The 13,135-nt window shown below is 43.9% G+C and overlaps 1 protein-coding gene across 4 annotated transcripts in view; it reads left to right on the top strand.

Moving 5' to 3' along the window:
* cog7 (component of oligomeric golgi complex 7) overlaps positions 1–13,135 on the top strand; it is a 58,065-nt gene that overhangs the window by 35,992 nt on the left and 8,938 nt on the right. For all 4 annotated transcript variants that reach the window (XM_068056045.1, XM_068056047.1, XM_068056046.1 and 1 more), the window contains exons 8-12: positions 496–694; positions 6,691–6,818; positions 8,770–8,924; positions 9,431–9,547; positions 11,132–11,197. In XM_068056045.1, the coding sequence (XP_067912146.1) occupies positions 496–694; positions 6,691–6,818; positions 8,770–8,924; positions 9,431–9,547; positions 11,132–11,197 (665 nt within the window). The remainder of the gene's footprint in view (positions 1–495; positions 695–6,690; positions 6,819–8,769; positions 8,925–9,430; positions 9,548–11,131; positions 11,198–13,135) is intronic.

Here is a 13,135-nt window from a genome sequence, read left to right on the forward strand (position 1 = left end):
ATAAAAGGGGCAGGCTTGATATCCTGAATGCATTCGCTACCACATGGAGTATTTAAGGTGAATAGCATAGATGAATTTAATAGAAAGCTAGATAGACATATGAGGGAGACAGGAACAGTGATATGCTGATGGGGTGAGATAAAGAAGGGCCGGAGGAGTCTTGTGTGTAGCATAAACAACAGCATTGACCTGTTGGGCCACATGGCCTGTTTCTGTGCTGTAAATTCGATGTAATAGTTCCCATACATTACATGCTGTAGTCTCTGCTTTTGTATGGAATTCACTGGATGAAGGGTGAGAGTTTATAGTCCAAAAAGAATTGGTATTTTCACCAATAATAATCACAGTTGAAGAATTAACATTGAATTAAATCTCATTACTTTTTAATGTTATGATTCTTGCTAACATTTATTCCAATTTTGACTAGTTTTATACTTTGAGGTACAGACTTTGTAACCGATGACTGACTTAAGAAAAACATTTTCTGTTGGACAGGTCTTCAAGAACCCCTGTGAGATTGTTACTGTGCTGCAGATCCAGACCCTGGGGGCTATCGTTCCATCAATCCCTGTCTGCCTCAGCACGGCAATGGAGAGAGTAAGCCAGGAGGACAAGCTTCTCATGCTGCTGGATCTCCACGACAGTACCGTTCACTTTGCTAAGGGCCTGGAGGCAGCAATGCTTCCGCATCTGGGTATGTTGGCACACTGAACCTGGTACCCTACAAGAATAGCAGGGGTAAGGGAAGGCATTTATCCTGGGCAACGTATTGGGTAACTCTCCTCTTGGAGCAGAAGCATTCCTACAAACAAGCCAACTCGCAAAACCCAACCCTTTGAAATAGATCGATCTTGCCATGTACACCCGGGTAAATTCATCCTGCTCCCGAAGGGAAGGAAGGGGCAGAGAACCAGCCCCAGGTTGTCGTTGCCTGTTTCCAACTTGTCAGCACTTTGAATACATCTCCCCTTAGTAGTGCAGGACCAGTGGATTTACCCTCCTATCCCTTAATTCCTGATGGATCTAGTCACCTGGAGCTCTCTTTCTACTGCCTGCTTTGATGGGACCTTGTTCCTTACAGCTGCTATACCTTGTACAAGATGCAGATTGCCTGAGAATCTTCGTCTTGGGGCTTCTGTGCAGAACCTTTTGGACCAATCCAGATTGTTGAGGTGCGCCAAATGTGACAAGTGGTGTTGCCCAGGATTCTGTACTGGGGCCTCAGCTTTTCATTCACCTGGATCAAGGGACAGAGTGTTGCATATCCAAGTTTGCAAACAGCATGAAGTTTATGGGTGCACTAGCATAGTGGCTATGTTACTGGACTAGCGATTCAGAGGCCTAATGATCCTGAGACTGGAGTTCAAATCCCACCATGGCTAGTGGGGAATTAAAATTCAGTTAACTAATTAAAGGTATCAGTAACTGGGGCAATGAAACTACCGGATTGTTGTAAAACCGGATTATCGTAAAACCCCATCTGGTTCACTAATGCCTTTTTGGCGCAGGAATCTGCCGTCCTTACCCAGTCTGACATATGAAAGTCCAGATCCATGCCAATATGGTTGCTTCTGAACTGCCCTAGTAAACTTCTCATTTGTAGTCGAGAAGGTGTCTCACCATCACCTTTACAATGTTATTTAGGGATGGACAGTAAATGCTGACCTTGCCAGCGATGTCCACAATCCGAGAAAGAATGAAAGAAAAAGAGGTGCAGAAAATTTTGAGGGTGCGAGAAAGAAGTTACTTAGGGACTAAGTGACTGGGCAGAACTGTGGTAAAAAGAGTTCAATGTGGGGGAGTGTGATGTCATCCATTTGGGATCTGAGAAAGATGAATTGGAATGTGCTCCATATGATGAGAGACTGGGAGCTGTGGGCGATCAAAGGGATTTGGATGTGCAGGGTAACAATCATTAAAAGCTGGTCCTAGACTCCTCAACTAGCCAAAATAGTTTTCCCCTATCTACCCTTAATATCTTGAAAGCTTCGATCAAATCATCCCTTGACTTTCTAAATTCCAGTGAATACAGTCCTATTTTGTTTAATTTCTCCTTGTAATTTAACCCTTGGAGTCCAAGTATAATTCTGGTAAATCTATGTGGCACTCTCTCCAAGGTCATTGTGTCCTTCCTAAGGTGTGCTCAGAACTGCTCACAGTACTGCAGGTGTGATCTAACCAGGGCTTTGTATAGCTGAAGCATAACTTCTACCCCTATTATTCTTTTGATTTCTTTTTAGATATAAAGGCGAGTATTCCATTAGCTTTTTTGATTATTTCTGTACCTGTTAATGACATTTTAATCTATTTACCTGGACGACCAATTTTTTTGGACCTCCACTGTAACTAGTTTTTCACCATTTAGAAGTACCCTGTTCAATTCTTTTTAGGTCCAAAGTGGATGATCTCACATTTGCCTACATTGAAATCCATTTGCCACAGTTTTGTTCATTCACTTAATCTATCAATATGTCTTTGTAATGTTATGACTCCTCCTACACTGCTTACAATGATATTTGTCTTTCTATCATCAGATTTGGATATGTGGCTTTCTATTGCATCATCTAAGTCGTCAGCGAATACAGTTAGTAGTTCAGCTCCTAACACAATCCTTGCAGGACACCACGAGACACATTCTGTCCATTATCCCTACTGTCTATCTCTTGCAGTTCAGCCAATTTCCTAAGCAGTTCAATAAGTTGCTTTCAATCCATAACCTTTAACTTTAGCTAACAGTCTCTTATGTGGGATCTTATCAAATGCCTTCTGGAAGTCCATATAAATAACATCCACAGACATTCTTCTGTCCACTACTGTAGTCAACTTTTCAAAAAATTCAGTCAGATTTGTCAGGCATGACCTACCCTTTACAAATCCATGCTAGCTCCCTCTGAACAGCTGAAAATGTTTAAGATGTTCAGTCATCCTATCCTTAATTACAGACTTTAGTAATTTCCTGGCAACAGATGTTCGGCTAACTGGTCGAATATTCCCTGGTTTCTTTCTGTCACGTTTCTTAAATAGAGGAGTGACATGAAATTTTTCAATCTACAAGAGCAGTTTCTGAATTGAATGAACTTTGGAAAATTACTGTACGGGCGTCTGCAATGTTCTCACCTACTTCCTTTAAAATCCGGGATGGAAACCATCTGGTCCTGGGGATTTGCCACTCTTTAGTGCCATTCATTTTCTTTGTTACTGTTAATTTGGGTGAGTCCCTGACCCTGATTGAATATTAGTTTGCGTGGGATGTCTGGCACGCTGACCTCTTCCGTAAATACTGACAAAGTAATTATTCAACATCTCTGCCATTTTCTTATATTCATTGACAATGTCACCATTATCAGTTTTCAAGGGGCCCACATTGCTTCTGACCACTTACTTTTTCCGAATGTAATTGTAAATACTTTTTGTGTTAATTTTGATACCCCTTGCAAGTTTCTTTTCATACTCCCTTTTGTAGCTTTGTCACCCTCTGTTCATCTTTGTATCTTTCCCATTTGCTAGGATCTGTGCTGTTTGCATTTTTGTATGCTTTTTCTTCCAGTTTTATCGTTTCTCTTACCTCTTTATTTTTCCATAGCTGTCTTATTGGGCGGCACAGTGGCGCAGTGGTTAGCACCGCAGCCTCACAGCTCCAGGGACCCGGGTTCAATTCTGGGTACTGCCTGTGCGGAGTTTGCAAGTTCTCCCTGTGACCGCATGGGTTTTCGCCGGGTGCTCCGGTTTCCTCCCACAGCCAAAGACTTGCAGCTTGATAGGTAAATTGACCATTGTAAATTACCCCTACTGTAGGTAGGTGGTAGGGAATATGGGATTACTGCAGGGTTAGTATAAATGGGTGGTTGTTGGTTGGCACAGACTCGGTGGGCCGAAGGGCCTGTTTCAGTGCTGTATCTCTAAATAAATAAATTATTTGGCTCTTGCTCCTTAAGGGTATAAACTAGTTCTGTACCACTTTAAATTCTTTTTTGAACACCTCCCACTGATCTGTCATTTTAACCATTAACGGATTTGCCCAGTTTACTGTGGGCAGTCTCTGAACTCAGGCTTACCTAAATCTAGAATCTCTGTAGCTTTTTCACATTTCTCCCTTTCAAAAGATTTGTTGAACTTAATCGAATCATATTACTACTATTAGAAAAGTGTTTATGCACCATTAGGCTGTTAACTTAATCTGGCTAATTTACTCATTAATAAATCTAGGAAGGCATGCTCCCTGTTGTTTCTAGGACATATTGCTGCAGAAAACTATCCCAGACACGCACAAGAAAATCACTGCCTTTCTGGAATGCTAGTCTACTTATTCCAATCTATATGACAGTTAAAATCCCCCATTAAAGCCATTCTGCCTTTTGCTACATGCTTGTCCAATCTCAGCACATATGCATTCTACCACGTCACAGCTGCTACCAGGGACACTCTACACAACTTCTGTTACAGTTTTAAATCCATTTCTATTTCTCAATTTTACTCATAGTCTCTACTACCTACTTGTCTCTTGTTATATCCTTTCTTAGCATTGAAGTAATTTTATCCTTAATTGCTAAGACTACTCCTACTCCTCTACCATTTTTCCTGTATATTTCCTGTAGACCTTGTAACCTGGTATATTTAGTTTTCAGTCCCAATAGTCTTGACCACGTCTACTTAATGGCCTCCAAGTTATTCATTCAGTTTGTTCCTTATACTCCATGCGTTTGTGTAAAGAATACTTATTTGGGCAACACATCCTAATCTGTCCTTCTGCCCTAATGTTTTACACACTCTCATTTCTTATTTCTGTCTCCTGGTTTAATTACTTTACATCTGTTAGTTTTCCCTTTACCTGTAGTGCCTAAAGCACAATTTCTGACTGTTACTCGATTCTTTCCTTTTTTTTTTATTTTTGAACTATTATTTATACTACCTTTTCCACCCAAGCCCTCCCCCTCCCTCACTTACGAGTTTAAAATCCTTGTGACCGCCCTATTTATCCTTTCTACTTGGACCCTGGTACCAGCCTGTTTCAGATGGAGCTTGCCCCAGTGCTACAGTTGCTTCCTGTCCCAGAACTGGTGCCAGTGCCCATGAAATGGAGCCCCTCTTTTCCACACCACTCCTTCAGCCACATGTTCACCTCCCTAATTTGCTTAACATAACATGTGGGATTCTTGACCCTGCTAGCAAAGGATGCTATCTGTTGCCCTAATTATTGAATCCCCTACAACTACCGCATTACATGTCCCCTCCCATCCCTCTTCAGGCAGCCTTCAACTCCAAAGTCTGGCTGTCCTTTGGACAGTCTTTATCCTTAAATGGAAAAGTCCTGGGGAAAATTGATGTCCAGAGAGATTTGGGTGTTCAGGTCCACTGTTCCCTGAAGGTGGCAACGCAGGTCAATAAAGTGGTCAAGAAGGCATACGGCATGCTTTCCTTCATCGGACGGGGTATTGAGTACAAGAGTTGGCAGGTCATGTTACAGTTGTATAGGACTTTGGTTCGGCCACATTTGGAATACTGCGTGCAGTTCTGGTCGCCACATTACCAAAAGGATGTGGATGCTTTGGAGAGGGTGCAGAGGAGGTTCACCAGGATGTTGCCTGGTATGGAGGGCGCTAGCTATGAAGAGAGGTTGAGTAGATTAGGATTATTTTCATTAGAAAGGCGGAGGTTGAGGGGGGACCTGATTGAGGTGTACAAAATCATGAGAGGTATAGACAGGGTGGATAGCAAGAGGCTTTTTCCCAGAGTGGGGGATTCAATTACTAGAGGACACGAGTTCAAAGTGAAAGGGGAAAAGTTTAGGGGGGATATGCGTGGAAAGTTCTTTACGCAGAGGGTGGTGGGTGCCTGGAACGCGTTGCCAGCGGAGGTGGTAGATGCGGGCACGATGGCGTCTTTTAAGATGTATCTAGACAGATACATGAATGGACAGGAAGAAAAGAGATACAGACCCTTAGAAAATAGGCGACATGTTTAGATAGAGGATCTGGATAGGCGCAGGCTTGGAGGGCCGAAGGGCCTGTTCCTGTGCTGTAATTTTCTTTGTTCTTTGTTCTTTTATGTCACCTGGGTTCCCCTTACTCGGCACACTAACGGTTACACTAACCCCATTCTGATCCTGCACCTCTTTACGAGTTGTGACCAAAGCCTGGAGGAAACTGTTCAGATACTGCCTCCCCTCCCTTTACTTCTGTTTAAAATCTGGCAGAAAGGAATGTGGCATAAAGTGTCTTCATTTAATTTAGTTGTCAGTAAATACATGAAATGGAGAGGACTGGGCATGACCAGTATAATCTGTACAACGGTAGAGTATAATACCTTTGATTTTGTAATGTGGGTCTCACTGTGGGTCATGATACTAAGAGTGTCTCCAAATCACACTCCAGTTCAGTGACTCTGAGCTGGCGATTCGAGATGGAGACATTTGCAGATGTGTTCGCTCAGGACAGTCTCCCACTCCTCAAACTCATATTCTGCAGTCCAAACACACAGCCTGTTCTGCCATATCTTAGTTTAGATCATTTATATCTACTTCTTAGTTTGTTGTAATTTTTCTTTTTCTTTTTCTATACACTAACTTGCACTAAACACTGGACAAAAATTTTTGGATACTTATTGCCTCTAGCTTAAATGAACCGATACACTGGGGAAACTGGGAAATTGCAGCAAGTCTTTAAACAATGGTTAATTTTCATTGATTTGCAGGCGAGGCCAATCTGGTGAAGGTAACGGAACTGGTTGCAGCAATCCACAGCCCTTACCTGCCCTATCAGCTGCAGTATGGTGACCTCGAGGGGTCAAACCTACTCATCCAGATCAGTGCAATCCCACTGGTAAGACTCGTATTGCACTCTGCTCAGGTCACTGTTTGGCATCCTACTGGTGTAACAGCAGTGGGGAGACTGTAATAGGGACAAGGCAGGGTGGATGTTATGTCATGGTAATTAGTGCTGGTCTCATTGTGAAATTGTTGCTGATCCTTTAGTTTTGTTTAAAATCTGGCAGAAAGGAATGTGGCATAAAATGTCTTCATTTAATTTATTTGTCAGTAAATAGGTGGAATGGAGTGGACTGGACATGACCAGTATAATCTGTACACTGCAGTACCAGTCTGTACAACGGTACAGTATAATATGTTTGATTTTTGTAATGTGGGTCTCACTGTGGGTCATGATATTGCATTTATTATAGAGCCTTTTATGACCACCAGACGTCACAAAGCACTTTACAGCCAATGAAGTGAATGCAAAGTGAATTGGAAATAATCGTCATCAAGCTTAGTTTTTAAAAAAAAAAATTAAGTGTAGGTCAAGGGAGGTGATCAGCTCAAACAAACTCGAGGTTCTGTGATAAACAAGTTAGGAGACAGTGGAATGAGCCTTGATTTCAACACGGCTGAAACACCAGGAGGAAAAAGAGTGTCGGATGGACTTCTCGAAGTTTAGGAGAAACAGGAGAGGAATAATCAGGGCAGAAAGGGCTGTAGTAGTAACAAAATAGAGCGGGATGGTTGGTTCAGGTCCCCTGTATGTACTGTATGTATTGAGTGAAAGGTAGCAGAGCAAAGTACGGGAAGGTGTCATTGACAGTGTTATTAAGTGGCGCTTACTCAGCAATAATGAATGCTCAGTTTGGGTTCTGCCAGGGCCACACTGCTCTAGATCCAATTACAGCCTTATTCCAAACGTGGACAAAAGAGCTCAATTCCAGAGGTGTAGTGAGAGTGACTGCCCTTGACATCAAGGTAACATTTGACTGAGTGTGGCATCAAGGAGCTCTAACAAAATTGAAGTCAACGGGAATCAGCGGGAAAACTCTCCACTGGTTGGAGTCATACCTAGCACAAAGGAAGATAGTTGTGATTGTTAGAGGCCAATCATCTCAGCCCCGGGACATCACTGCAGGAGTACCTCAGGGTCGTGTCCTCGGCCCAACCATCTTCAGCTGCTTCATGTCCCCTGATGTTCAAAGGCATTACAATTGCTCAATTTCCACCCCACCATCAACACTCTGGAGGTCACCATAGACCAGAAAGTTAACTGGACCAGCCATATAAATACTGTGGCTACAAGAGCAGGTCAAAGACTGGGAATTCTGCACCGAGTAACTCACAACCTGATTCCCCAAAGCCTGTCCACCATCTACAAGACACAAGTCAGGAGTGTGATGGAGTATTATTCACTTGCCTAGATGGGTGCAGCTCCAACAATACTCAAGAAGTTCGACACCATCCAGGGCAAAGCAGCCCGCTTGATCGGCATCCCATCCACCACCTTCAGCATTTATTCCCTTCACCACTGACACACAGTGGCAGCAGTGTGTACCATCTACAAGATGCACTGCAGCAACTCACCAAGGCATCTACAACAGCACCTTCCAAACCCGCGACCTCTACCACCTAGAAGGACAAGCGCAGCAGACGCATGGGAACATCACCACCTACAAGTTCCCTCCAAGCCACACACCATCCTGACTTGGAACGAGATCGCCGTTCCTTCACTGTCGCCGGATCAAAATCTTGGAACTCCCTTCCTAACAGCACTATGGGTGTACTTACACTACATGGACTGCAGCGGTTCAAGAAGGCAGCTCACCACCACCTTCTCAAGGGCAATTAGGGATGGGCAATAAATGCTGGCCTAGCCAGTGACGCTCACATCCCACAAATGAATTTAAAAAAAACTGTCCTTCAGTATGAATTGTGTTTCTCTCCTTCAGTGACAATTTTATATGTTCATCTTCCTTTGTTGATAACCATTCCCTTTGTGTGCTTTTCTGCTTCAGGAGTGCGGAGAGCTGATCGACTGTGTCCAGGAGCTCAGTCAGTCAGTGAATAAACTCTTCAGCCTGGCCAGTGGGGCAGTGGACAGATGCGTTAAACTGACTGATGGCCTTGCAGTTTGCGGCCTGCTCAAAGCACTGAAAGCTCTCTTCTTGAAGTGAGTGCCCCTTCTGTTGTCCAGTGGCCCCGTGCCGCCAGCAGCCATGCATTGATCTTTAAACAACCTATCACTTTTGGTATCATGTAACCTTTCCAGAACTGTTAGAAAATCAACATGGCAGTCCAGAGGGATTCCTGCCTGAAATCTTTCTCTGTGTTGGTCTGCTGTGGCTGCAACCTGACCCCGCACACAAACTGTTGATCTCATTAATTTCCACCTAATCATGTTTTATACACATGCAAGCATTCAGATCATTGTACTATAATTCAGTCCCTTGTAGCAGCACCAACTGTTCTTTATGTTCCAACATCTGATGCACTCATGCAGAACATAATCTGTGTTGACTATTTAAATTTGTCACATGCTCTGTGGTACGGATTATTCTGAATGAGATTAAAATATAAAGGTTACAGGTTAATTCTCAAGGAAGGAGGTGGTTGGTATGTGATTGAATTACACCTGAGAGGGGGTATGCTAGCTGATGTTTTAATTCTCTGCTCCAGGTATGTGTCCAGCTTCGCCAGCACTCTGCAGTCTATCCGCAAGAAATGCAAACTGGAGGAAATTTCCAATGGATCCTTGTTCCAGGAAGACTGGACTGCATTCCAAAACTCTATCAGGTGATGGGGCAGTAAGTGAATACAGAGTGGAACTCCCAACCCTTTTGTTGTCAGTCCAACACGGTCACTGATACCCCCTGCCAGTGATATATGTGTCGATATACACCACCTCTTCTCCACCCAGATTGCCGATATAAAACATTGTTATAGCTGGGAGTGTACCCAGTCCTTTTGTACGTGTCTCTGCCTTCACCCTTGCACCCCCCCCCCCCCCCCCCACTGCCTGTTTAATGCACTGTTTCATGCTCCTTCTTACCTTGTCAGTCTGTTTGGTTTAAGGGGTCAACAAAATGTTTTTAAAACTGATATCCCAATGAAAGGCATTTTCTGCATTCTATTCTATTTGCTGTGAGTTGCTATGACAGACGGGGTGACAGCAGACTTTGAGGTTTGATGTAGACAGACTGACAGGCCCCACATTGGCACCATTCAGTATGAGACAGGGAGAAAGCTGCTATGTTTAATGGTACTGATGTTTATGTTCAGTGAGGCTAGTAACCGTAAGCTTCTTCTGCTTTCAACAACACATTGTGTTTCCTTCTTCTTTGGCCTCCTTATCTCGAGAGACAATGGATACGCGCCTGGAGGTGGTCAGTGGTTTGTGAAGCAGCGCCTGGAGTGGCTATAAAGGCCAATTCTAGAGTGACAGGCTCTTCCACAGGTGCTGCAGAGAAATTTGTTTGTCGGGGCTGTTGCACAGTTGGCTCTCCCCTTGCGTCTCTGTCTTTTTTGTTCTGCCAACTACTAAGTCTCTTCGACTCGCCACATTTTAGCCCCGTCTTTATGACTGCCCGCCAGCTCTGGCGAACGCTGACAACTGACTCCGACGACTTGTGATCAAACACATTGTGTTTATATAGCGCCTTTAATGTAATAAAATGTCCCAAGGCACTTTACAGGAGCGTTGACAAGAAAAATTTGACACCAAGCCACATATGGTGATATTAGGGCAAATGGCCAAAAGCTTGGTCAAAGGGAGAGGTTTGAAGGAATATCCTGAAGGAGGAAAGAGTGGTGGAGAGGCTTAGGGGTTTGGGGAATTTAGGGCCTAGGCAGCTGAAGGCATAGCCACCAATGCTGGAGCAATTAAAATTGGGAATGCTGAAGACCAGAGTTAAATGAGTGCAGATATCTGGGAGGGTTAAGGGGCTGGAGGAGGTTACAGTGATGGGGAAGGCTATGGAGAGATTTGAAAACAAGTTTGAGAGTTTTAAAATCGAGGCATTGCTTGACCGGGAGCCAGTGTAGGTCAGTGAGCACTGGGGTGGTGGGTGAACGGGACTTGGCGCAGCAGAGTTTTGGATGACCTCAGGTTTATGGAGAGTAGAATGTGGGGGGCTGGCCAGGAGTGCACTGAAATATTCAGGTCTGGAGGTAACAAAGGCATGGATAGGGGTTTCAGCAGCCAGTGAGCTCAGGCAGGAGTGAATTCAGGCGATGCTATGGAGATGGAATTTGGAGAACTGTTACTAGGTTGTGCGTGCGCTTTGGTTTTCATTCGTTTCGCTTTGTACCAAAGTTCTCAGTTTGTTATGACTGACGGTTTCCATTCCAGTCTCTAATTGCACCCTGTTTTAATTTCAGAATTATAGCGACCTGCGGTGAACTATTGCGGCAGTGTGGGGACTACGAACAGCAACTGTCCAACAGGTCAGCTCCAAGTAACATGCACACTTCCACTAAAGCCTACGAGGGTCTAATGGGGCTAGTTATAAAGGTGGAGAAAGAAGTCTGTGAGGCTGGCTATCGGGGTTTGAAGGGGCGGGTGCATACGAACATATGAATTAGGAGCAGCAGTAGGCCATTCGGCCCTTTTAGCCTGCTCCACCATTTGATAAGGTCATCGCTGATCTGATTGTGGCCTCAACTCTACTTTCCTGTCTACCTTCTATAACCTTTGATTCCCTTGTCAGTCATGAATCTATCTAACTCAGCCTTAAAAAATATTCAATGACCCTGCCAACACTGCTCTCTGGAGCAGAGAATTCCACAGACTAACAACTCTCAGAGAAAATATTTCTGCTCATCTCCGTCTTAAATGGGAGACCCCCAAGTTTTGAACTGTGTTGCCTATTTCTAGTCTGTCCCATAAGGGGAAACATCTTTTCAACATCCACCGTGTTAAGCCCCCTCAGGATCTTATATGTTTCAATAAGATCACCTCTCATTCTTCTAAACTCCAATGGATATAAGCCCAACCTGTCTAACCTTTCCTCATAAGATAACCCCTTCATGCCAGGAATCTGTCAAGTGAACCTCCTCTGAACTGCTTCTAATGCAATTATATCCTTTCTTAAGTAAGGAGACCTAAACTGTACACAATACTCCAGGTCTGGTCTCACCAATGCCCTGTACAATTGTAGCAACATTCCTACTTTTATATTCCATTCCCCTTGCAATAAATGACAACATTCGTTTGCTTTCCTCATCAGTTGCTATACTTGCATTCTAACATTTTGTGAATTATGTACCAGGGCACCCATTTTCCTCATTACTGCAAAGTTCTGCAATCTTTTTCCATTTAAATGATATATTACTTTTCTATTCTTGTCAGCAAATCTAGTAGCCATACATTCAGTCCCTTCATCCAAGTCATTGATATAGGTGGTAAATAATTGAGGCCCCAGCACGGATCCCCATGGCATTCCACTACTTACAGCTTGCCAACCTGAAAATGCCCCATTTATCCCTACTCTCTGCTTCCTGTTAGCTAACCAGTTCTCTGTCCATGCTAATATGGGGCGGCGCAGTGGTTAGCACCGCAGCCTCACAGCTCCAGTGACCCGGGTTCGGTTCTGGGTACTGCCTGTGCGGAGTTTGCAAGTTCTCCCTGTGACCGTGTGGGTTTCCGCCCACAGCCAAAGACTTGCAGGTTGATAGGTAAATTGGCCTTTGTGAATTGCCCCTAGTGTAGGTAGATGGTAGGAGAATGGTGGGGATGTGGTAGAGAATATGGGATTAATGTAGGATTAGTATAAATGGGTGGTTGGTCGGCACAGACTCGGTGGGCCGAAGGGCCTGTTTCAGTGCTGTATCTCTCTATGACTCTATGTTACCCCGTACATCATTTTGTATAGTAACCTTTGATGTAGCACCTTATCAAATGCCTTTTGGAAATCCAAGTACAGCACATCTGCAGGTTCCCCTTTATCCATCTTGCTCGATACTTCCTCAAAGAACTCTAATAAAGTAGTCAAGCACGATTTTCCCTTTCACAAAACCATGTTGACTCTGCCTGATTGCATTACGAGTTTCTAAGTGCCCTGCTGTAACCTCCTTAATAATAGATTCTAGCATTTTCCCTGTGACAGGTGTTAGGCTAACTGGCTTGTAATTTCCCGCTTTCTGTCTCCTTCCTTTCTTGAATAGAGTAGTTACATTCGCTACTTTTCAATCTGATTTTCCAGAATCTCAGGAATTTTGGAAAATTACAACCAATGCATCTACTATCTCATCAGCTACTACTTTTAAGACCCGAGGATGCAGGCCATCAGGTTCTGGTGAAATATGAAGCCATTAAGGCTAGCTTTGCAGCTGGTGGGGGTGGTATTAAGCCAATGAGGCTAGGTAGGGGGTAGGATGCCTGTG

The sequence above is a fragment of the Heterodontus francisci genome, chromosome 24 (genome assembly GCF_036365525.1).
Source record: "Heterodontus francisci isolate sHetFra1 chromosome 24, sHetFra1.hap1, whole genome shotgun sequence".
Lineage (NCBI taxonomy): Eukaryota > Metazoa > Chordata > Chondrichthyes > Heterodontiformes > Heterodontidae > Heterodontus > Heterodontus francisci.